Source organism: Cardiocondyla obscurior, linkage group LG15, assembly GCF_019399895.1.
Source record: "Cardiocondyla obscurior isolate alpha-2009 linkage group LG15, Cobs3.1, whole genome shotgun sequence".
NCBI lineage: Eukaryota > Metazoa > Arthropoda > Insecta > Hymenoptera > Formicidae > Cardiocondyla > Cardiocondyla obscurior.
This window is the reverse complement of record NC_091878.1, coordinates 2,647,166-2,665,010: the sequence shown is the minus strand read 5'-3', so window position 1 is coordinate 2,665,010 and position 17,845 is coordinate 2,647,166. Positions and strand designations below refer to the sequence as shown.

The 17,845-nt window shown below is 41.7% G+C and overlaps 1 protein-coding gene across 11 annotated transcripts in view; it reads left to right on the top strand.

Moving 5' to 3' along the window:
• The window catches only part of LOC139108380 (dystrophin, isoforms A/C/F/G/H), a 344,440-nt gene that overhangs the window by 268,536 nt on the left and 58,059 nt on the right, over nt 1-17,845 (top strand). For all 11 annotated transcript variants that reach the window (XM_070666608.1, XM_070666601.1, XM_070666600.1 and 8 more), the window contains 2 exons: nt 8,644-8,788; nt 14,217-14,340. In XM_070666608.1, coding sequence (XP_070522709.1) covers nt 8,644-8,788; nt 14,217-14,340 — 269 coding nt within the window. The remainder of the gene's footprint in view (nt 1-8,643; nt 8,789-14,216; nt 14,341-17,845) is intronic.

Genomic DNA, 17,845 nt, shown 5'->3' with positions numbered 1-17,845 from the left:
CTAGTAATATTGCAGTGGAGACACCCATAATTATTCCTCCCGATTCCTGTTTCTCCGTTAACAAGCGCGTCGCTTTGAGAAGCGCCTCGAAGACTTGGTAGCGTCTTGCCTTCGGACCGAACTTTGTGTGCGAGAGCGCGCGCACCGTTTGCGCATCCCGGCTTTAGCAGGCTGCGACTCCGTTTGCAAATACGGGTGAGCGTGCTTTCATCTGCCTTCTGGATTTTTCGCGTCGATACATCAACGCCCCGGAGCGCGATGGAATATTAATTCGTTCCGATCGAGCGCGGACGACACGTTTATGCCTCGCAGCCACTCGAATTCTTTTCCATTTTGCCCGTGTTTTTTTCATTGAATTGTTGAATTCTGCGTCAGCTGGTCAGTAAATAAATTCGCAATTGCCCCGGGTACGTTGAAGAACACGGGGGAGATAAAAAAAAAAAAAAATAATAATTAGCGAGTAATCATTTATCACCGCGGCTATAAATAAATTGGGTGCGCAATTTAATTTTGACACTCGTGCACGCGAAGGGCGCACTTAAAAGAATAACTTAGATTATTAAAACGCATGTGGAACAAAAATTTGCTTAAATGAAAGACGAAATCGGTTCCTCACGCGTAACTGCAGCAATCAAGATTTATCGGCTCGACGCTGATTGTCGCGTGCAATTTCACGACGCGGTGGTTTCGTCCGCGCGCAAAATTCATATCTATACGAATTTTCGCGGTGACAAGCGAGCGCGCAAGCTCGCAATTTGTCCCTCCTTTTTTCCTCTTTTCGCTGGCCGCGAACAATAGGTCATTCGGAATGAACCTAGCGCCCGCGATTGTTACACAAGTTTACGCGACTCGAGCCGCGAAGCGACGGGCCAGGCAGCGCATCGCCTAACAAACACTCGCGCGGTTCGTGGACCTTTATTTGCCGTCCGGATGCTGGGTGTGCGCCGGGGAAGCACCGCCGGATGTTGGACAAGTCCGAAAAGTTCGCGCATCCGACCGCCGGATGCTGTCGCCGTCGCCGGCAGCGTGCGTGCCGAGGTAACTAATTGCCACCCTTTCGTATTGATTTTACGGCCGGTTCCGGTATCTTGCGGGGAAAAAAAAAAAAATATATATATTACGCCGTCCGCGAACGACAACCGCGTATCAAATCGCGCGATAGATTGCCGACAAAATCTAATTAGCCACGCCAATTCTACGAGGTTTTGCGCCCGGCGATCCGTGTTTTATACGTGTAAAGGACTTATCACCGTAGCCGATAAACTGCGTTGACAGCTCGGGAATCTCGGAGTCGCCTGTAGCCGAACGTAAGTCGAGGAATGTGTGCCTTCTTTCTGACCGATTGTTAACACGTTTCGGGGCTGGCCCGGTGGCTTTGATCTTCGAAATGATCGGGGGAGGTCACTCGCTAAAATATTGAAAAATATGCGCGGCTCTGCGAGGGTACGCTCTCCATCTCATACATTATGCATTAATGCGTGAGGTAATACGCGGTATCAACGCGAACAATTGTAAAACACGTAGACTCACACGTGAACCCGAAGCTTATCGGAATTATCGTTGAACGGAGCTCGTAACTTACCGAGCACAAACGTGTAGCTGATTCTAATGGAGCTGCTACAATTAGGAATAAAGGAATTTTTTTTTTAGCGTTTTACAGTAGACTGAAATTTGTTTAAAATCACTGACTGTCATTTATTAAATTTCTTCTCGTTCATTATTCGATAACGACTCGCGCGTATTTAAACGTAGATATATTTTTTTATTTATTTCGACGACCGAACTTTGTTTTTAATATCAAATCGTGCCTGTTCAGTTGTCCGTAGCGGGCGGAGTTGCATCTCGAGAACTGCAGCGATGAGATTCGCTGGCGGCGCGACGTTAATGACGGCATTGTTGATATTGTTTATTATAGAAGTTCGAGCCGGTTTTGTGCGGCGAGTTGACCTCGCTCGAATTGAGATTGTACCGACAAATTGTTCCCCCGAGTTGGATTATAACGCTCTGCCCGTTTGCGGCAATTCCATTTTGCCCGCTTTATTACGTTAACCCGCGCGGCGGCGACAAGAACGATGACGGCGACGAGCCGATGCCGTCGACAGGTCTGCGGGGAAACCCTGGCGACGGATCGCCGCCGGCACGACAGATCAAAGAGTTTCGCCGAGTGAAGACCCGCGGTTTAATTATAATGCGGCTTTCAAATTGATAACAAACGTGGGATCGCGGGGCGAAGCGATGACGTTGCTTCGCGAACTACGCGCGACGGATTTACGAATCTCAATCGGGAATCTTACCGAAACGCGAGCGGGCCGTGGGTTTATCGGCGCGTAAAAGGGGAGATAAGATCGAAAGCTCGGTGCATCTCGTTTTGCAGGAGTGACGGTAGCGAGAGCACGTCCTGCGAAATGGCTCAATTTTAGTTTTACGACTGCGTCGTTAAGCGACGAGATTTTCTACTTTAAAAGAAGAGAGAGAGAGAGAAAAAAAAACCGACGCGAACATAAGAAAAACCAGTAATCGTTGCACACCTGCTTGCGAGTTACATAGCTGATTTACAATACTCGAAAATTAAGCGGTGTACAGTTAACTTTATCAGTGCAACTTGCACATTTAGTACAGCGCGTATTCGGAACCGTGCGCGTTTAATTTAATTAGCAATTTGACAGAGAGGAGGTTTTATTTGACGACGAATTATGTGTATTTGTTAATAAATTTTTAACATTTATTAATAATCATTATTAGTCGCGAATCGCAGTTACTTTGCGCCGAACTGTTTCCGGAGTAGAAAAGTATTTTATTATTAAAAGTATCGCCGCACAATTGCATTACTAGGTAAACTGTTTGCGAGTGAATTTGCCGCTATCTCGATTATAATTTCGTCCAGACGTGAGGTCTATTTATAACGCCAGCTAATTTATCGTGGCCACATGGCGGATTGCGATCCCGCGATGTTATCGCGAGATCGATGGCCGCAATGAATTTTGATAGCTCCCTATGCAATTGCGTTGACTATCAAGATTTAATATAGTTCTCATTTGTCGGAATGGAATAGTAGAAAGACGCGTGGCGAGCAAGCAGCGAATTTTCGTTACACATTCCCGGCGAAGCCCCTTCATAATTTAACACCGGCGTGTAATTAATATATCGACACTGAAACTCTCTGCTGTCTAACCGGCAAATTGTTCACACTTAAGCAGTCACTAATTTTACACAAATTAATTTATTAACAATGTATCTATTTGATAGTATTAATCGATTCTGCAGGAAATAAATTCCGTCACGTAATAATATATACTGCACGAATATTTTTATTTTATCTAAGATAAATAATAAAAGTGCAATTTTATGTATTCAATTTTAATTTACATTACAACAATATTTGAAGAGACGTTCAAGTGTGTAGAAAATTTTTGTATCAAAAACTCGCCGCGGTTTACGTGAAAAAGATTCCGACGGTACACCTAAAGTGAAACTTTTTCGTAAATCCGAACGGGTAGATTTAGCATCGCGAAACGACATATCTTTTTGCCAAATGGTTTGTCACACATGAAGTGTGTATTGTTTTAAATTCATAAATTCATCCCTCCAGACGTTTTACGAGGGGGAGGGGGTGGACTCTTGTTACGTATAAATGCAGTAGAATATAGTTGAAATCGTATTGTAGGTTTCCGCATAGACTATATCAGTATTCATGAAATTCTTTCAATGAATTTCAATGATTTCGGAACACACGGTATTTTCGAATATAGGACAGCATCTGCTCAGAAACTTTACTGTGTTCAACTTTTTAACTTAACAGACGAAAATTTGTAGCATTAACCACCGAATGCATAACGTATTGTGTGTATGCGGTCTCTCGACAGAAAATCTTTTTATTTCGCTTTACCGCGTTTTGTAAAATTCACTTTACGAAATAATTAAAAGGAGATCACGTCGCCGTCTTCCACGTATAATTAAAATATTCAGTTCGTATCGTACGCGCTACTCAGACATTTTGTGCATATACGAGGACCATCGCAATCCGCACAACAGCAGTTTTCAAAGATTTCATCTTCGCTCCGACTTTTGTTTCAAATCTCCTATCCGAGCCCATTCTCTTTCCGTACTCCCGCTAAATCGTTTCCGTTATTTGCCGAATAATCCACATTTCCAGCCAAATCCGACGTAAAGCTTGAAACGCGTAACGACTTCCGGTTACTTTTACAAATGCCTCCTAAACGTGTTCGGCAACGAAGACAGATTAAAGGCCCGTCGCGGAATTACAACATCGTTGAGAAAACTGTTTTGTAACTCGACTTATCCTAAATCCTTGGTCTATTAGTACCACAGATGCTACATCTCGCCTTGCATCTGCCGAATCGTATATCCGTCTCGCCATTTTAATTGTACTTAATCTCCGGTCATGTACGTAAAATCTCGCGTAATCAGAGTCACCGACGGTGCGTTCTGCATTTTGCCGCGCTCTCACAGTTTAGCTCTCTGCATACCTTACAGCCGCGTATGTATGTGTACGCCGCGTGCTTTTTTACTCTTCCTCGTAAACGACGAGTTCGAATTACACCGCTTTTACATTCGCGTAATCAGATTTCCCACGAACTTTATCCCATACCGTTGTGCATATCTCTTAATTGCTCGGCAAACGCAAAAAGACAACTCCGCTGGATTCCTTTGCTGCAATATTAATTTCCTATTTTTATAGAATTTCGTTATCATAAGGCCTTCCTTTTTTTTGCGAGCATATTGTTATATTTCCACGAGAGGGATAAAGAAAAAGAGGGATTTCGTTTAACGTTCTCTACATTTTTTTGCTTAAAATATTTTACATCGCGTATTCACTTGTAATCGTATTAAAATAAATTAATCTTTTCGCGCAAATGTTTCTCGACTTACGAAACGTTCTATAAATCTGTTTTCTCCTTTACTTTTATCCATTATGAAGCGAAGAGAAAACGTCCGCTTTTTTCTTTCTCTCCTTTTTTTTTTTTTTTTTTTTAAGTGCATTTTGCGCTCGGAATAATTAACGTCCTAAATGACTCTCACCTCGACAAACAATCGCGCCGCCTCCGTTGCAAGCAACTTTAACAATAAAATCTTAGTGGCGTGGATGTTATTCATGATTTATTTAGTCAGGACCACGTCGGGGACTTTATCGAATAGGTGCGAAGTACGTGACGTTTCTTCGGCAGATTTTTATAGCCGCCCAGGAAATTTCCCGGTGATTTATTTTACATCAGCCCGGCACGTCGTCGTAAAGATCGCCCCCCCGCTCGCTTGCAGGGCGGCAACTTGGTTCGCCAAGACGACAGTGTAGCACCACTTACCGAACATTTCAATTGAAATGCGATCGCACGAGCGAGAAGTATATCTTTCCGTTAGTGGAGGCTCTCCTGTTTCTGGCAGCCGGACGACGAGCGAAAATAGATGTTCCACCAAATTCCCTTTCGTGACCGTAAGATTCCATTACTGACGTAGGTCCGACGGACGTCCTATTAATCACATAGACCTCGTGTTTTTTTTTTTTTCCCCTCTCAATTGCGGCGATAAATTGTCGGTGTCCATACATGAGTCACGATTAATTAAAATTAATAATTCCCAGACGGTATAATAAGAATCTTAACGAGCGCAGTGTAATGAAAGACTTAATTCCTTTTATATTGTGATAAATGTTACGGAAACTTGCAGAATAATTATTTTATCGTAATATTTTCTTTCGGTGCCTTTTTTTTCTAATTCTGTTTCACGTCTCAGTTTTGCTGGCCGCGAGTCGTCGGTTCACTTTTTTACAAGTTATGTATCTCGTAAATCTGGATACAAGGGTCTGATATTTTGAAAAATACGTAAACAGGCATTTCCAAGTTGTCACGCGGATCGATTCTTTTCTCTCATGGCGACGAATAAATTTTTCGCGCGACCATCTATCCCCGCGTATAACGGCTACGTAGAGCGAGAAAAGTTTATTCCCGCGATTCGTCGGGGCAATGAGGACGATTTCTTCCAGTAACCCCGTACCGCCATCCATCGCGCGGGAATATCCTCGCGTCCTTATCTCCCTGGGAAAAGTGCAATATCGTTTGACGCGAATGTGTCTACCCGTACGGTCGCGTGTGTGCCTGTGTACGCGGTTTGGAATCGCGAAAGCACGCGAAATTCCGCGCGACTCTCATCGACGTTACAATAACCGCGATATATCCGGACGCCAGGCTGTTTCTTCGCGATACGAGAAGGATGACGACGACGACGACGACGACGACGACAACGACGGCGACAACGACGACATGGGATCTCCGGAAAGGGGCCGTGGGGGAATGAAATGGGGATTGTTGAATGTGACCCAGTAAGTGGGTGCCCGCCACCGGTGGCAGTGCAACAATGGCAAAATATAAATCTAAATCCCAGCCGCCATCCTTCCTGCCCTCCTTTCGCCCGCAGTCTCCTTTATCTTCCTCTTTCGTCTATTCCGCAAACCTCCGGTACCGACGTCGGGTGCTTCGTTGTCCTGGTGGCCGGCGCGCGCTTCTCTTTATTCGAGAATTTCTCTTGCGGCATTCAGTTCCTAGCCTCCTTCGCGCTTCCCACCCATTTCATACCGCTCCTCGTCTCCCCAGCCTCTGTCTTCCGCTTTAATTCGCTCTACGCAAAGCTTCTTTATTTTTAGACCACTTTGGATTCTACCCGCGTACGAGTCGTTCCGACAAGATAATGGGCGACAAGTTAAACAGGGAGTAAAATAAAAAGAAACATCCAGCTCGACGAACGGTTTTTTACCTTCGTTTTCTACGCTCTTGCAGATTTTTTTATTTTTTACTTTTTATTATTATATATTTTTTTTGTTTGTTAGTTACTTCCGATATTACTGTTTAAAAAAAATGGCAAAATTATCGAAAAGTTTTTTTTTATTTATATTAGAAATTTTATGAATATCTTTAAATAAATATAGTTAAAAATTTAAGAAGCTTTTGAAATAATTAGTCGTATTTTTATTGCATTTATTTTGCTGGGGTTTGCAAATGTTACGTCATGTCATATTGTGCCGTATCATGTGATCCGTACGTGCACGGAGACCATTGAGACCATTATCTAGCAAGATACCTTACGAGATCATCTCTCTCGGACTAATTCTTTACTTCTGACTTATCTCGCATATCTGTCCTTGCGTCGCTCCAACATCTCTTGCTTCCGTTCTTTTTCCCAGCGGTATATGTCACGGGTCCTCTTTCTTCTCGAGGTCGTCTCTCCTCCAGTTTCTCGCGATACCGCGCCTTCTAGTGATTTCCCACCGGTCTTTCATTTTATTTCACATTTCCGGCACTTCCGTCCAGTAACATTTACTTATTATTAACAAAACACGCGGTGTTATATGCGTCTGCCAATATTTCCTCTGCATTAATTTTTATCTACATTGCCGGACGTATTTAATTACATTCTACGTGTCCTCGGTCAATTTTTTTCGCCAAATTTATGCTTCTTTTTTTTTAACCCCCTTGAAATATCTTATGATCCGACTTTCTTTCGCGTTCTTGCATTTTTTACTTGACGTTACTCGTCCTGGTTGCTTCTTTGTTTTAAGCAACTTTTTTTTTCTCTCTCTCTCTCTTTCTCAGAAAAGCATTCTCGGTCGCACTTTCCAAGGATCGCTCCCTATTCATTCGCATCCCTTGATCTCATCTCGTCTCAAGTTTTCACTCTTTGTTTTCTCCTCGCTGAAGCAGTTCCCTTTTTATTATCTTACTCGTCTCGGTTCGAGCTCGATTCGTACGCAAGTGCTCTGTGTCACCGTTCGCGTCACTTCTCCCGTGTTTTTCCAATTTGCGTGAGACTATTTTCCTACCTCGCCCGCGATCGGCTTTGCCGTCGGGTTTCCTTCTCCCGGTGGCTTTTCATCGGTCGCGTACAGTTTACTCGCCGCGTCGCGCATACGGGACGCTCGTCCACTTTAATTTCCTCGGGGCTCCTTCTGCTTTCCATATATTTACCCGGTTTACTCGAACCGCGTCTTATCCGCAAATGCACTTCATCTCCGTCGTGTTCGCGCTTTCTGAATTTTCCATCCTTCGATTTACATTTTTCCGCGAGTTCAATTCCATATTTTTCAACTCGAGCCTCTCGTGTCCGTCCTCTCCCCTTGTTCCGTCACTTCGCGACATGTTACCTTTCGCACGCCTTTCCAATTCCAAGTGTTGATCTACTTATCCTTAAGCGTCTACCTGATTTCCCCGCCTTTATCAGCGCTTTGCGTTACCGTCGCACTTTCTTCTCTCTCGTCGCCCCATGTTTCACTTGGCGCCGGCAACATCAAGGCTTTACATTTACTCTCCTTTCATCCACTTCGTGAGCTCCGCGCGGGGCCTGCCTTACCAATCCTTTTTCCTCATTCTCTCTACCGTCGACGACTCTACCTGTCTGTCCCCGACAAATATGTACTCTCTTTTTACTTGCATTTACGACGAGTCGAACGTTTCAAGCGTTTTTCTCGCACAGTGCCCGTCGCGAGTATCCATCAGCGAGACGATGTAATCTATCCCTCGGTTGGAGGCTCAGGAACGTTTTGTAATTTTTTTTTTTTTTTAGTATAAAATATTTTAATATTTTTTTTAGAACTTAATTATTTAATTATAACGCACATATTTCTTTTTTTCTGTGCAGAAATCGATTGGAGAGCAATACGGAACATTGGAACGCATTACTGCTGTCGTTGCGCGAGCTTATCGAATGGGTGATAAGGAAAGACACCGAGCTCACCGGCCTGGGACCCGTTTGCGGCGACGTGGCTGCTTTACAAAAACAACAGGTAAGCCGTCGACGTGCTATCCCGCGCGTAGATTAACCGAGTTCCGCTTCACCGAGTCTCAGTTAGTCCGGGGAAAGTCTGTAGACGTACTTTAGTCAGCATTTATTCGTTATCGTCCCGAGAAAGCATACTCCATTTAACATCCTTCGGCGGCAGTGGCATCAATCCCGAAACTTTAGGATTCGTGCCAAGTTACTTGGATATGACTTATACATCTAAAATCGATTTCATATAGTCGCCCGCCGAGAACCTCGCAAGTTCCCGTCTCCGCGAGCTGATTGGCCGAATAGAATATAATTACGTATAAACTCATGCCGCTATCAGACGAGTGTTCAACTGTCTCTGCGAGACGCGACAGCTCATCCGGAATACGGATATTTACGTATTCTCATCACGTTTGAGTATTCCGCTTCACGGAAACGCGAGTCTCAATTACTTCGCTACTCTTACGTCAATTGTGCGCTAAATGTCTCAGCTAAATTCGCTGCTGATTAAATGAATTTCTGGTTCATTAAATTTCACCCGCAGGGGGACAAAAATATATAGTTTCTTCCCCCGAAGAAAGTTTTTAAAGAGAAATCGTCTTTTTATAACATGTCGAAGCGAACTTTTATAAAAATTACTTATCTTAATTATGTTTCGGTTACGTTTCCAAATGTTTCACTTTAACACGGTGCTTTAAATTTATTTTTATATTTATTTTTGTATGCACCGACTGCGTATTCTTTTCAAAGATTAATATGCTTCGTGCAATGCGGCTGGAAAATATCTATGTGCATATTGAATATACAGGGAATTGGGAAACTCGTCAGATATACCGTACACAATTATCCGCAAGTAATTGACTCGAAAAAAAAAGGCAGGCCACGAAAATAATCTTTCGATATCAATATAACAATAATTGATATATGTACGCAATGTATATCTACTTCTCTCTCGCTTTTTTTTTCCTTTTCCTCGCAATCTCCGTTTCACGAATATGAAGAAAAAAAATTCGTCACACGATAGCGTGATTTAATCAATTTCGTGAATTCGCTATTCGTGTGTGCGCGAATATCCTTCGCGCGATAATGTACAAAGGTGCGCTAGTTCGGATTAATCCAGATTAGAACCACGCATGTTGCCGGCATGCAGAAGCGCCTGTGCCACCGATACAGGTAGTATCCGAGTGTACGGAGGTGATAAGCCGCATGTCCCTCGACCAGATCATTGATGTCATCGTGCGACTAGATCTGCGTGTGTATTTGTCACTCGCGTCGGAGAATACAGGAAATGGCCATCGATTATCCTTAATTACTCAGGCGGAAGAGTAAGGTGCTCAACCGTATGCTCATCCGATCGCTTTAATACATTCTCATACAAATAAACGTGTCGCGCGTTCATATTTTTTCAGCAATTAACCATACACAATACTTCTTTCCTCAATTATTTTTAATAAGGCAAAGTGTGCTTTTATAACTATCGACTGCAAAGTCATTTCGAGATTATTCTTGCGTGTTGAAATTTATTCCGCCGATCATAGTGTATCGAGAAAAGTGCGGTTAATTTATATCGATTATACATGGATTTAATTTAAACGATTCGCCGGTAATTAATAAATCCCACCCTCATATAGGTATGTATATGTGCCGCGCGATTCTAAATAATTCTGTGAATATTCTAAATGTGTCTATATGCGAAACTTCGGGATCGCCCGCCTCGAGCAATTTTAATTACACGTTGTTAATTTAATTAGCGTTTGACGTTTGGACATATGACGTTTTTTCGAACGGTTTAATTCACTATAATAATGTCGCGGACGTTGAGCTTTCGTTAATGCATGCTCGGTTTAAAATAAAATACGATTAATGAAAGACGTCAAATACAGTAATAAATTAAATTGCTGTTATATAAGACTAGTTTTATTATCTAATTTCGCACGCAGCTTTGGGTATAATAATTCTCTATGATGGAGTAAATATTTTCCCTCGATATTTTCGTATAAGGGGTAAAAATCACTCGCGATACGAAAAGGTGAACGAAAAAAATTAATTCGCCCGATCGGAAACGGAACTGTCGCACCCGAGCGCCCATCTCGGCGTTCGAAGTCGAAACGAAACGAGAGACGCGTAATTAGAAGGCCGTTTATTGCGCCCGCGCAATCGAAATGAAAGCCGATCGCGCGCGATTTAGTCGTCGTTCCAGCGACGGTGTAACGAGCGCGACCGGCCATTCCTCTTACGCGAGCCATCCTGAAAATTCCATTTCGTCCGAATCGATCCTGACCACGTCGCGTAAACCCGCGTACCTGTAAACGGCATCGTTACACCGTACCGGCGCCGCCGAACGTGAAACTCACGTACGCGCCTTTTGCACACCGGCCGTTTCGTTTCGGTCGTGTGCGAATATGGTTGATAAATCAAAACCGCCGACGTTACACCGGGAAGGCCGGCGTCGAGAGGCGTATCGATTCGCGGCGTGAGTTCGATGGGAGTTTTACTGGGGCTCGGCGACGTAACGTGTCCGCGATTTTCGAACGTCACGCATTTTTTTTTTTCGGGTCCGCCCGGCCGGGTCGTTTCTCTCCAAGCCTATCTCATCCTCGCGGGCGCGGTTGATTGGTATTTTTATTTCGGTATTTTCGCTTTTCGCGCGAAGGACCGTGCGCGCTGGATGTTTATTTTTCGGACGTCCACTCTCGCCGAGTGTCAACCGCTGGAATTTATGCCGGTGTGTGTCTTTCGGCTTGGCGGAGGGAGGTCAGGGCCTCTCGTCGCGACGCTACCTCGATTGTTTACTGAGAGGTCCATCGACCTTTCGCAGCTCGTGAAACATTTAACGTTCGTTTCCCTAACAGATAGCAGTATCGGCTGATATGAAATTCGCCCACGCAACGGGGAGAGAAGGGGATCGTGTATAAAAAAAAAAGGACCTGCTTCCGTCGATAAATAATTGATTTGGATCGTTGATACTTATTTACGTTTAACGAGCCAGGTAGACGACCGTTCGCCGTCTGAATTCTTTTCCGTTCCGCGGACGTGATAAAGGAAGGGCATTTCTCTCGTCGTAAAATCGTGTTAAACTGCACGTTGAAATTTAAAATAATTTCATTATTTGTCGCGGTATCTGCAGCGTAGATACTGGGAGAAGAAGTCTCTTTATCCTAGAATTTCACAATGAAATTGTTCTGAAATAATTAAATCGTTTATCGCGCAAATCCCTTTTTATTTATTTTATCATGCCGGATATAAAACAGCAGGTAAAGGACATTCTTTTTCCCTTCGCGGAGAGTTGTATATTAAAAAATTGTTTTGAAGTAATTTATTTCAGCGGTGGAACGCGCGATACGAGCTGCTGGGTGCAGTTAAATGCTAAAGACTCTTAATGTCAGATGCTCGTATATTACCGCGATACGCATCGGTGCATTGTTGCCTGACGTTGTGTATATACACCGTAATTAACCTCTCATAATGATAACCACCATTGATAAGGAAATCGTCTTACTGCGCGCAATTAGAAAACGTTCAGCAATTTAGCTAGATAGATAGAACAGCTTTGAATCGTTCTAATTTCTTAATTAACATCTTGACTCGTGCAATTAAACACGCGCCATGCGTTTCTATGAGCGCAATTTCGCTACGAGTAAAAACATTCGTAATTGATCTAATTGAAAATGTGCAACGTCCATGTAACATGGAACTAAAAAAAAATATTTTATACTCTGACTTTATGCGTCACTAACGCGAGCAGAATATCAAGAAAGAAATATTGTCGTAACGTACTTGTTCACATAAAAATAACTAAATTATTATCCGAGTGGAAATTAAGGCCAATCGTTATCTATTAATTAGTTAGAAAAGCTAAATATCGAAACGTTTTTTCGCCGCGTACTAGTCTACTGTTGTGTGTTGACCTTACGCAAAATTCGCTCGACTGCCGAATTCGCCGGGCAAATCGTTTCTTGCTGTTCGCCGCCCGCGCGTCCTCCACCTTGCGAAATTAGAGCGCGAGGACTGCTGACCGATGTAAACACACGCACGTGCTCGCGGCAACCGGCGGGCCCGATGACCGGCGAACTCGGCAGTCGAACGCGCGTTAACATAAGTCAGCTGCAAAATCAAAATAGCTGCAGCTATTCTGGATGAATTTCGGGTATTATTATTTTAATTTATTAATTATCTTTAATAATGGCAATGAGATTTTTATCATCATCTGCTCACCGCGTTATTATTCTTTGAAATGGAAGGAAAAAAAAATAACCCCGAGAATTGATTATTAACTTGCAAACATATTGCATACGAATGCACACGTATAACGAATTTATATTTTATAGTATAATTTTGCTAATTTATTTAACAATAATTTTCTTCATCATGCAACGTGCTTTATTTTTTAATTTCAAAAATCGTTGCTTTAATTCGTAATAAAAAGAGACCCGGAGAGAAAAAATGAAGAGTTGTTTTGTATTTTCTTCAAAATGCAGTTACTAAATCGAATACAACGTAACCTACATTTCCGTTTATTGCGAAGTGCTGACTTTATGCATCGCGCCATTATTTTTCCAATCAGTTTGTAAACGCACAGACAGATCTGCACTTCTGAAGAAATATGTGATTTTATTCTTAAAAAAATACCCATTTTTTGCCAGGCAATCACAGCGCCCACTGTGGCGCGCGTTAAAAAAATGAAACAGAAAAAGTTATCGCGGAAAATATAACGAAAAGCAGAATGCGAAGTCATTTATCGTATTACCACCAGGAGTGAATGTCGAATAAAGCTAATGGGATCCGTCGATTATATTTATAAATGTCAGCAATGGTGAAAGCGAGAAAATCCTCTTCTCGGATGACAGAGACACCGTCTTTTTGCTTCGCGAATCCGTTTCTCGATGAACTTTTCCTCTCGCAACGTTATAAAAAAAGAAAACTAGTCGTGAACATGGCATTCTAAGCGTCTCTCGACACGCCAAGAAACCGCGGCGTCTTGCTCGCGGCAAATCCTTAACTCCGACGAGGGATAATCTCGTTAACTGGGGCGCGCAATATTGTAAGAGTGCCTTTTTACCCACTTGACTTCTTCTCGCAAACTACAGCGAGCTAATTTTTAACCACGACGCGTAACGTTCTAGTCAAACATAATAATTACGATTTTACTGCGTTTTTATCGAGAATAGTTTGTTACTCGAATCGATAATTATTAAGATAAATCGTTAATGCCGGTCTGAAAATAATGCGCGATGATATTTTTAGATGCGATGTAGTGTACATTGGTCTTATTCTACTCGACTCATTACGCCGGTGAAATAAGCTTCACCGAAACGAAGCTAATTTCTCTAAGTCTTCCTTCTCGGTGAAGGGTTGAATGCCAAGAGAAAACTTGGCACTGCACCAGACACCGATGCTCCTTGTCTCGTTATTTTTGTTTCACGATTTACGCGTCTCCTTCACAGGACGACCATCGCGGCTTCAGGAGGCAGCTAGAGGACAAACGGCCAGTCGTGGAGAACAATTTACTGAGCGGTCGCCAGTACATCGCCAATGAGCCTCCGCTGTCGGACACATCGGACTCCGAAGGTACGTTATGAATTACATATAAATTCTCTATTCTTTTTTATTTTTTATCCAATTTTTAGCTAATAATTGTACGTACGTACATTTATACCAATATAATATTTTATTAAAAAAAAAAAAGAAAAAAAGAATACCGAAAGGAATAAAAATTTTATAACGGTACATTAAGTACTTCAAATACGCACTTTTGAATATAATAAAGAGCACTTAGAACAGAAAAATATTTCATGACGCAGGAGCTGTGCTAAAGTTGGATTATTCTCGATTCTCGATATTTTTACAAAAATTATTTTCTCACGTAAGACAATATAAACGCGAAATTCCAACACGGTCTGCTTCGTTCGCACGAATAAACATCTCGCGAAGTAACAAAAGAACTCGGCCAAGTACTTTCGTCATTAATTTTTGAAAACCACTTTATAACGCAAGACTGGGCTCGTCGATGGCGCGGGTTCGGTAATTAAGAGCAGTGGTGTACCTTTCAATCTTAACAATTGGCGGTTTTTTGTTCTTATAATCATATCAGTAACTGGAAAGAAGCAAATTTCTCGAACGTTCCGGTCGCCTATCTCATCGGCTTATTGACTTGGAAGAGAGCACAGAGATTCTCCCCCTCTCTGTTTATACCACCGTTCGATTTAATTAACGAATTGATATCACTACCATTGTCTTGCTATCGATTTCGATAACGTTACGTCGAACTCGCAAAAAGGCATCAATATTCCAAATTAATTCTATCGGCTTTTAATATAACGCGTGTAACATAATATTTAAAAATATTTCACGCGAGATATGAAAAATATCGAGCACGGAACCGGCCATTAAAAGGAAATTCTGTACATTTCTCCCTCCGAGCCAGATATTTTGTTTTTATAATCGAGATTAATAAAATCTCACGTGAATTGCAGCGTACGGGCTGATCCTGATGTCAATGTGGGAGAAATTTTATTTAATCTCCCTCCCTCCCGCTCTTTTTCCGTGAGTAAGCTTGCGAGCTGCGTTTTAATAATTCACACGTTTTGCCTTCGAGAATTTCCGCGCCGGCTGAGAATTTCATGCCGCGGCAAGAATCTAAGAACAACTGCCGATTGTGCTTTCGCACTGGGATTCCCAGACTGAAAGGCCGCGAGAAATATTTTGCGCTTTCTTTCTTACTTTCTTTCTTACTTTCTTTCTTTCTTCTACCTCTCTCGGTTACCGCGACCTAACCCGCGAGACCAGAAACGAGCTTCATTCTTTACTGTCGCGCCCTTTTCGAGAGCGGCGGCGGCGGGCAAGGGCAAGGAACGCGTAACTGCGACTCCCTGAATATTTCATTTACGTAATCCCACCTCGCCGAAAGCGCGGATATTAAGAAAACTTGGTAGATACCCAATGCGTGAGGTACGAGAAGCATGCGAAGCATGTTTACTCGGCGTATTTACAGTGGAACGTAATCCTCCGCATGTCATTTGCGAGATTACAAAAAGAAATAATAATGGGGGTGAGGAGGGAGCGCTGTGGGGCAAATATAAAATTTAAACGGGGAAGTAGAATGGAAAAGACAGGACTATTTTCTATCGTCCGTCGAACAGATCAAATTTAACTTTCCGACTTCACGTTTGTCTCAATTTTCCTTTCTCCTTATTGTTAGTCTGGAGCATTTCAAGCTTTTCTACCTCATTTAATTGCAACTCTGACATGCGACTGGCGAAACAAGCGAATGAATATACTATAGAATATGCAAGAGAAATATATGAACGTCGGAAAAAAAATTTATACGAAATTAAGCGCATAACAAAAAAAAAAAAAAAACATTCTCATTTATTGAAAATCTATCTCCCGACTATTGAAATGTGTAACTAAAAAATACAGGATAATAAACCGCAATGTGAAATCTGGAGATTTATTATTTAAATCATTAATTATTTTCAACTGCAAAGATATAAAGTTTTAATGAGTTCGTGGAAAAAAAAAATTTCTGAATTTTGTTGAAAAATACATATGTTACAAATTGCAGCTTTAATTTTCCATTTGCAGCATTCTTTTTGTTATTTATGTCGAGAGATAATCCTTTATAACGTACGTAGTTATACAGTTCTTTATGTAACTGTTGCGAGCAATTTCCTTTTTGTACGATATTATATTGTATCGCAGTATCGTTTCAAGTATTCGATTCCGAGATAAAACTTCTAGTGGGCGGCGTTAATGCAACTCTATCGAGAACCGATATGAAGGGTTTCAAAATCAGCTCCAAGCTACACTTTCCAGTTTTCGTTTTGTCAGTAACTCCAAAAGTTGTAAAATTTAGACGAGATGTTTTATTCATATTGCATCGTCTCTGATTGAGGAAGAACGGGAGAAATGAAGGAAAACACTAAATAATACATGGAGGTAAATTTGATATCTTTGGTTTATACGTAATTCAATCCACGACGATTTCATTTCGGGAATAATGTTATTTACGTTTTCGGGTTGTAAATTAGATCTTATAGACGTGCAAAATTTACATTATATGAAATGCATACTCGATTTGGTCAAGAATTAAAAAAAAAAAAAATTAATCTAATTTTAATTTTGCTTTTTAATTTTTTTAACATAAAAACTGTCGCTGTACTTACAATTAGTACGAGTATATTTGTAAATTGCTTTTATTTCATTTCTCCCGTGATAAAACAACTATTTGCGCTATATCGACTATAAAAAAAAAAAAAAAAGAAAAAAGTTTGCTTTGACTAAATAAACGTAACTCCGTCGCCACGTGGGGTTTTCAATCGAATTAGAAGTATCGTAGTACATCGGTACCGATGGATAGGGGAGCTTTAGAAGTGACGTCCCTAAGGGTGAACCGAAAACTTGTAGGTGAAATTTACTGGAGTCCCAGAGGAGAGCACTACCTGATCTTATGTCATCGTTTCTCTCTCTTTCTCTCTTTCTCTCTTTCTTTTTTCATATCCAGCTTGCGCGCCCTATTACTTTATAAATCCAATAGCCAATAAGAAATATTTATTAGGCAATACCACGTTTAGAACGTGATTACTGTTAACAAACTGGACCTTTAAACAAGAACAAAGTTTCTATTGCGGGACTGCGGTTGTGCTTTAATCGATTATTGATAGCCGAATGTTCATGGAATCAGCGAAAACATTGATGCGTTGTTTTCACCGCAGTCTTGTGTATTCCTCGATAACGAGGAATAACGGAAAGAGAAGATTATTGGTATTTGTGCATGCAGTTAATGATGCGAATCGTTCGTTAATCTTCATTAGTTATATTATTCGATACCCTTTGAATGAGCACACGCGTACCTACGTCAATTAACGATAGTTATTATCGTTTATTAGAAATAACGCGCGATTGACGCAAATATCGAAATAGCCGAAGCAGATAAACAGTAACGACTAGCGATGATTTAAGCAAGTTTCGACGCTAAGTTCATTAATCTGCGTCAAAACGTGATCTAATTACTTTCGGTATATATTCGCGCGAACTCGTTTGTCAGGGCTATCGCGTTTATAACGAACTATAT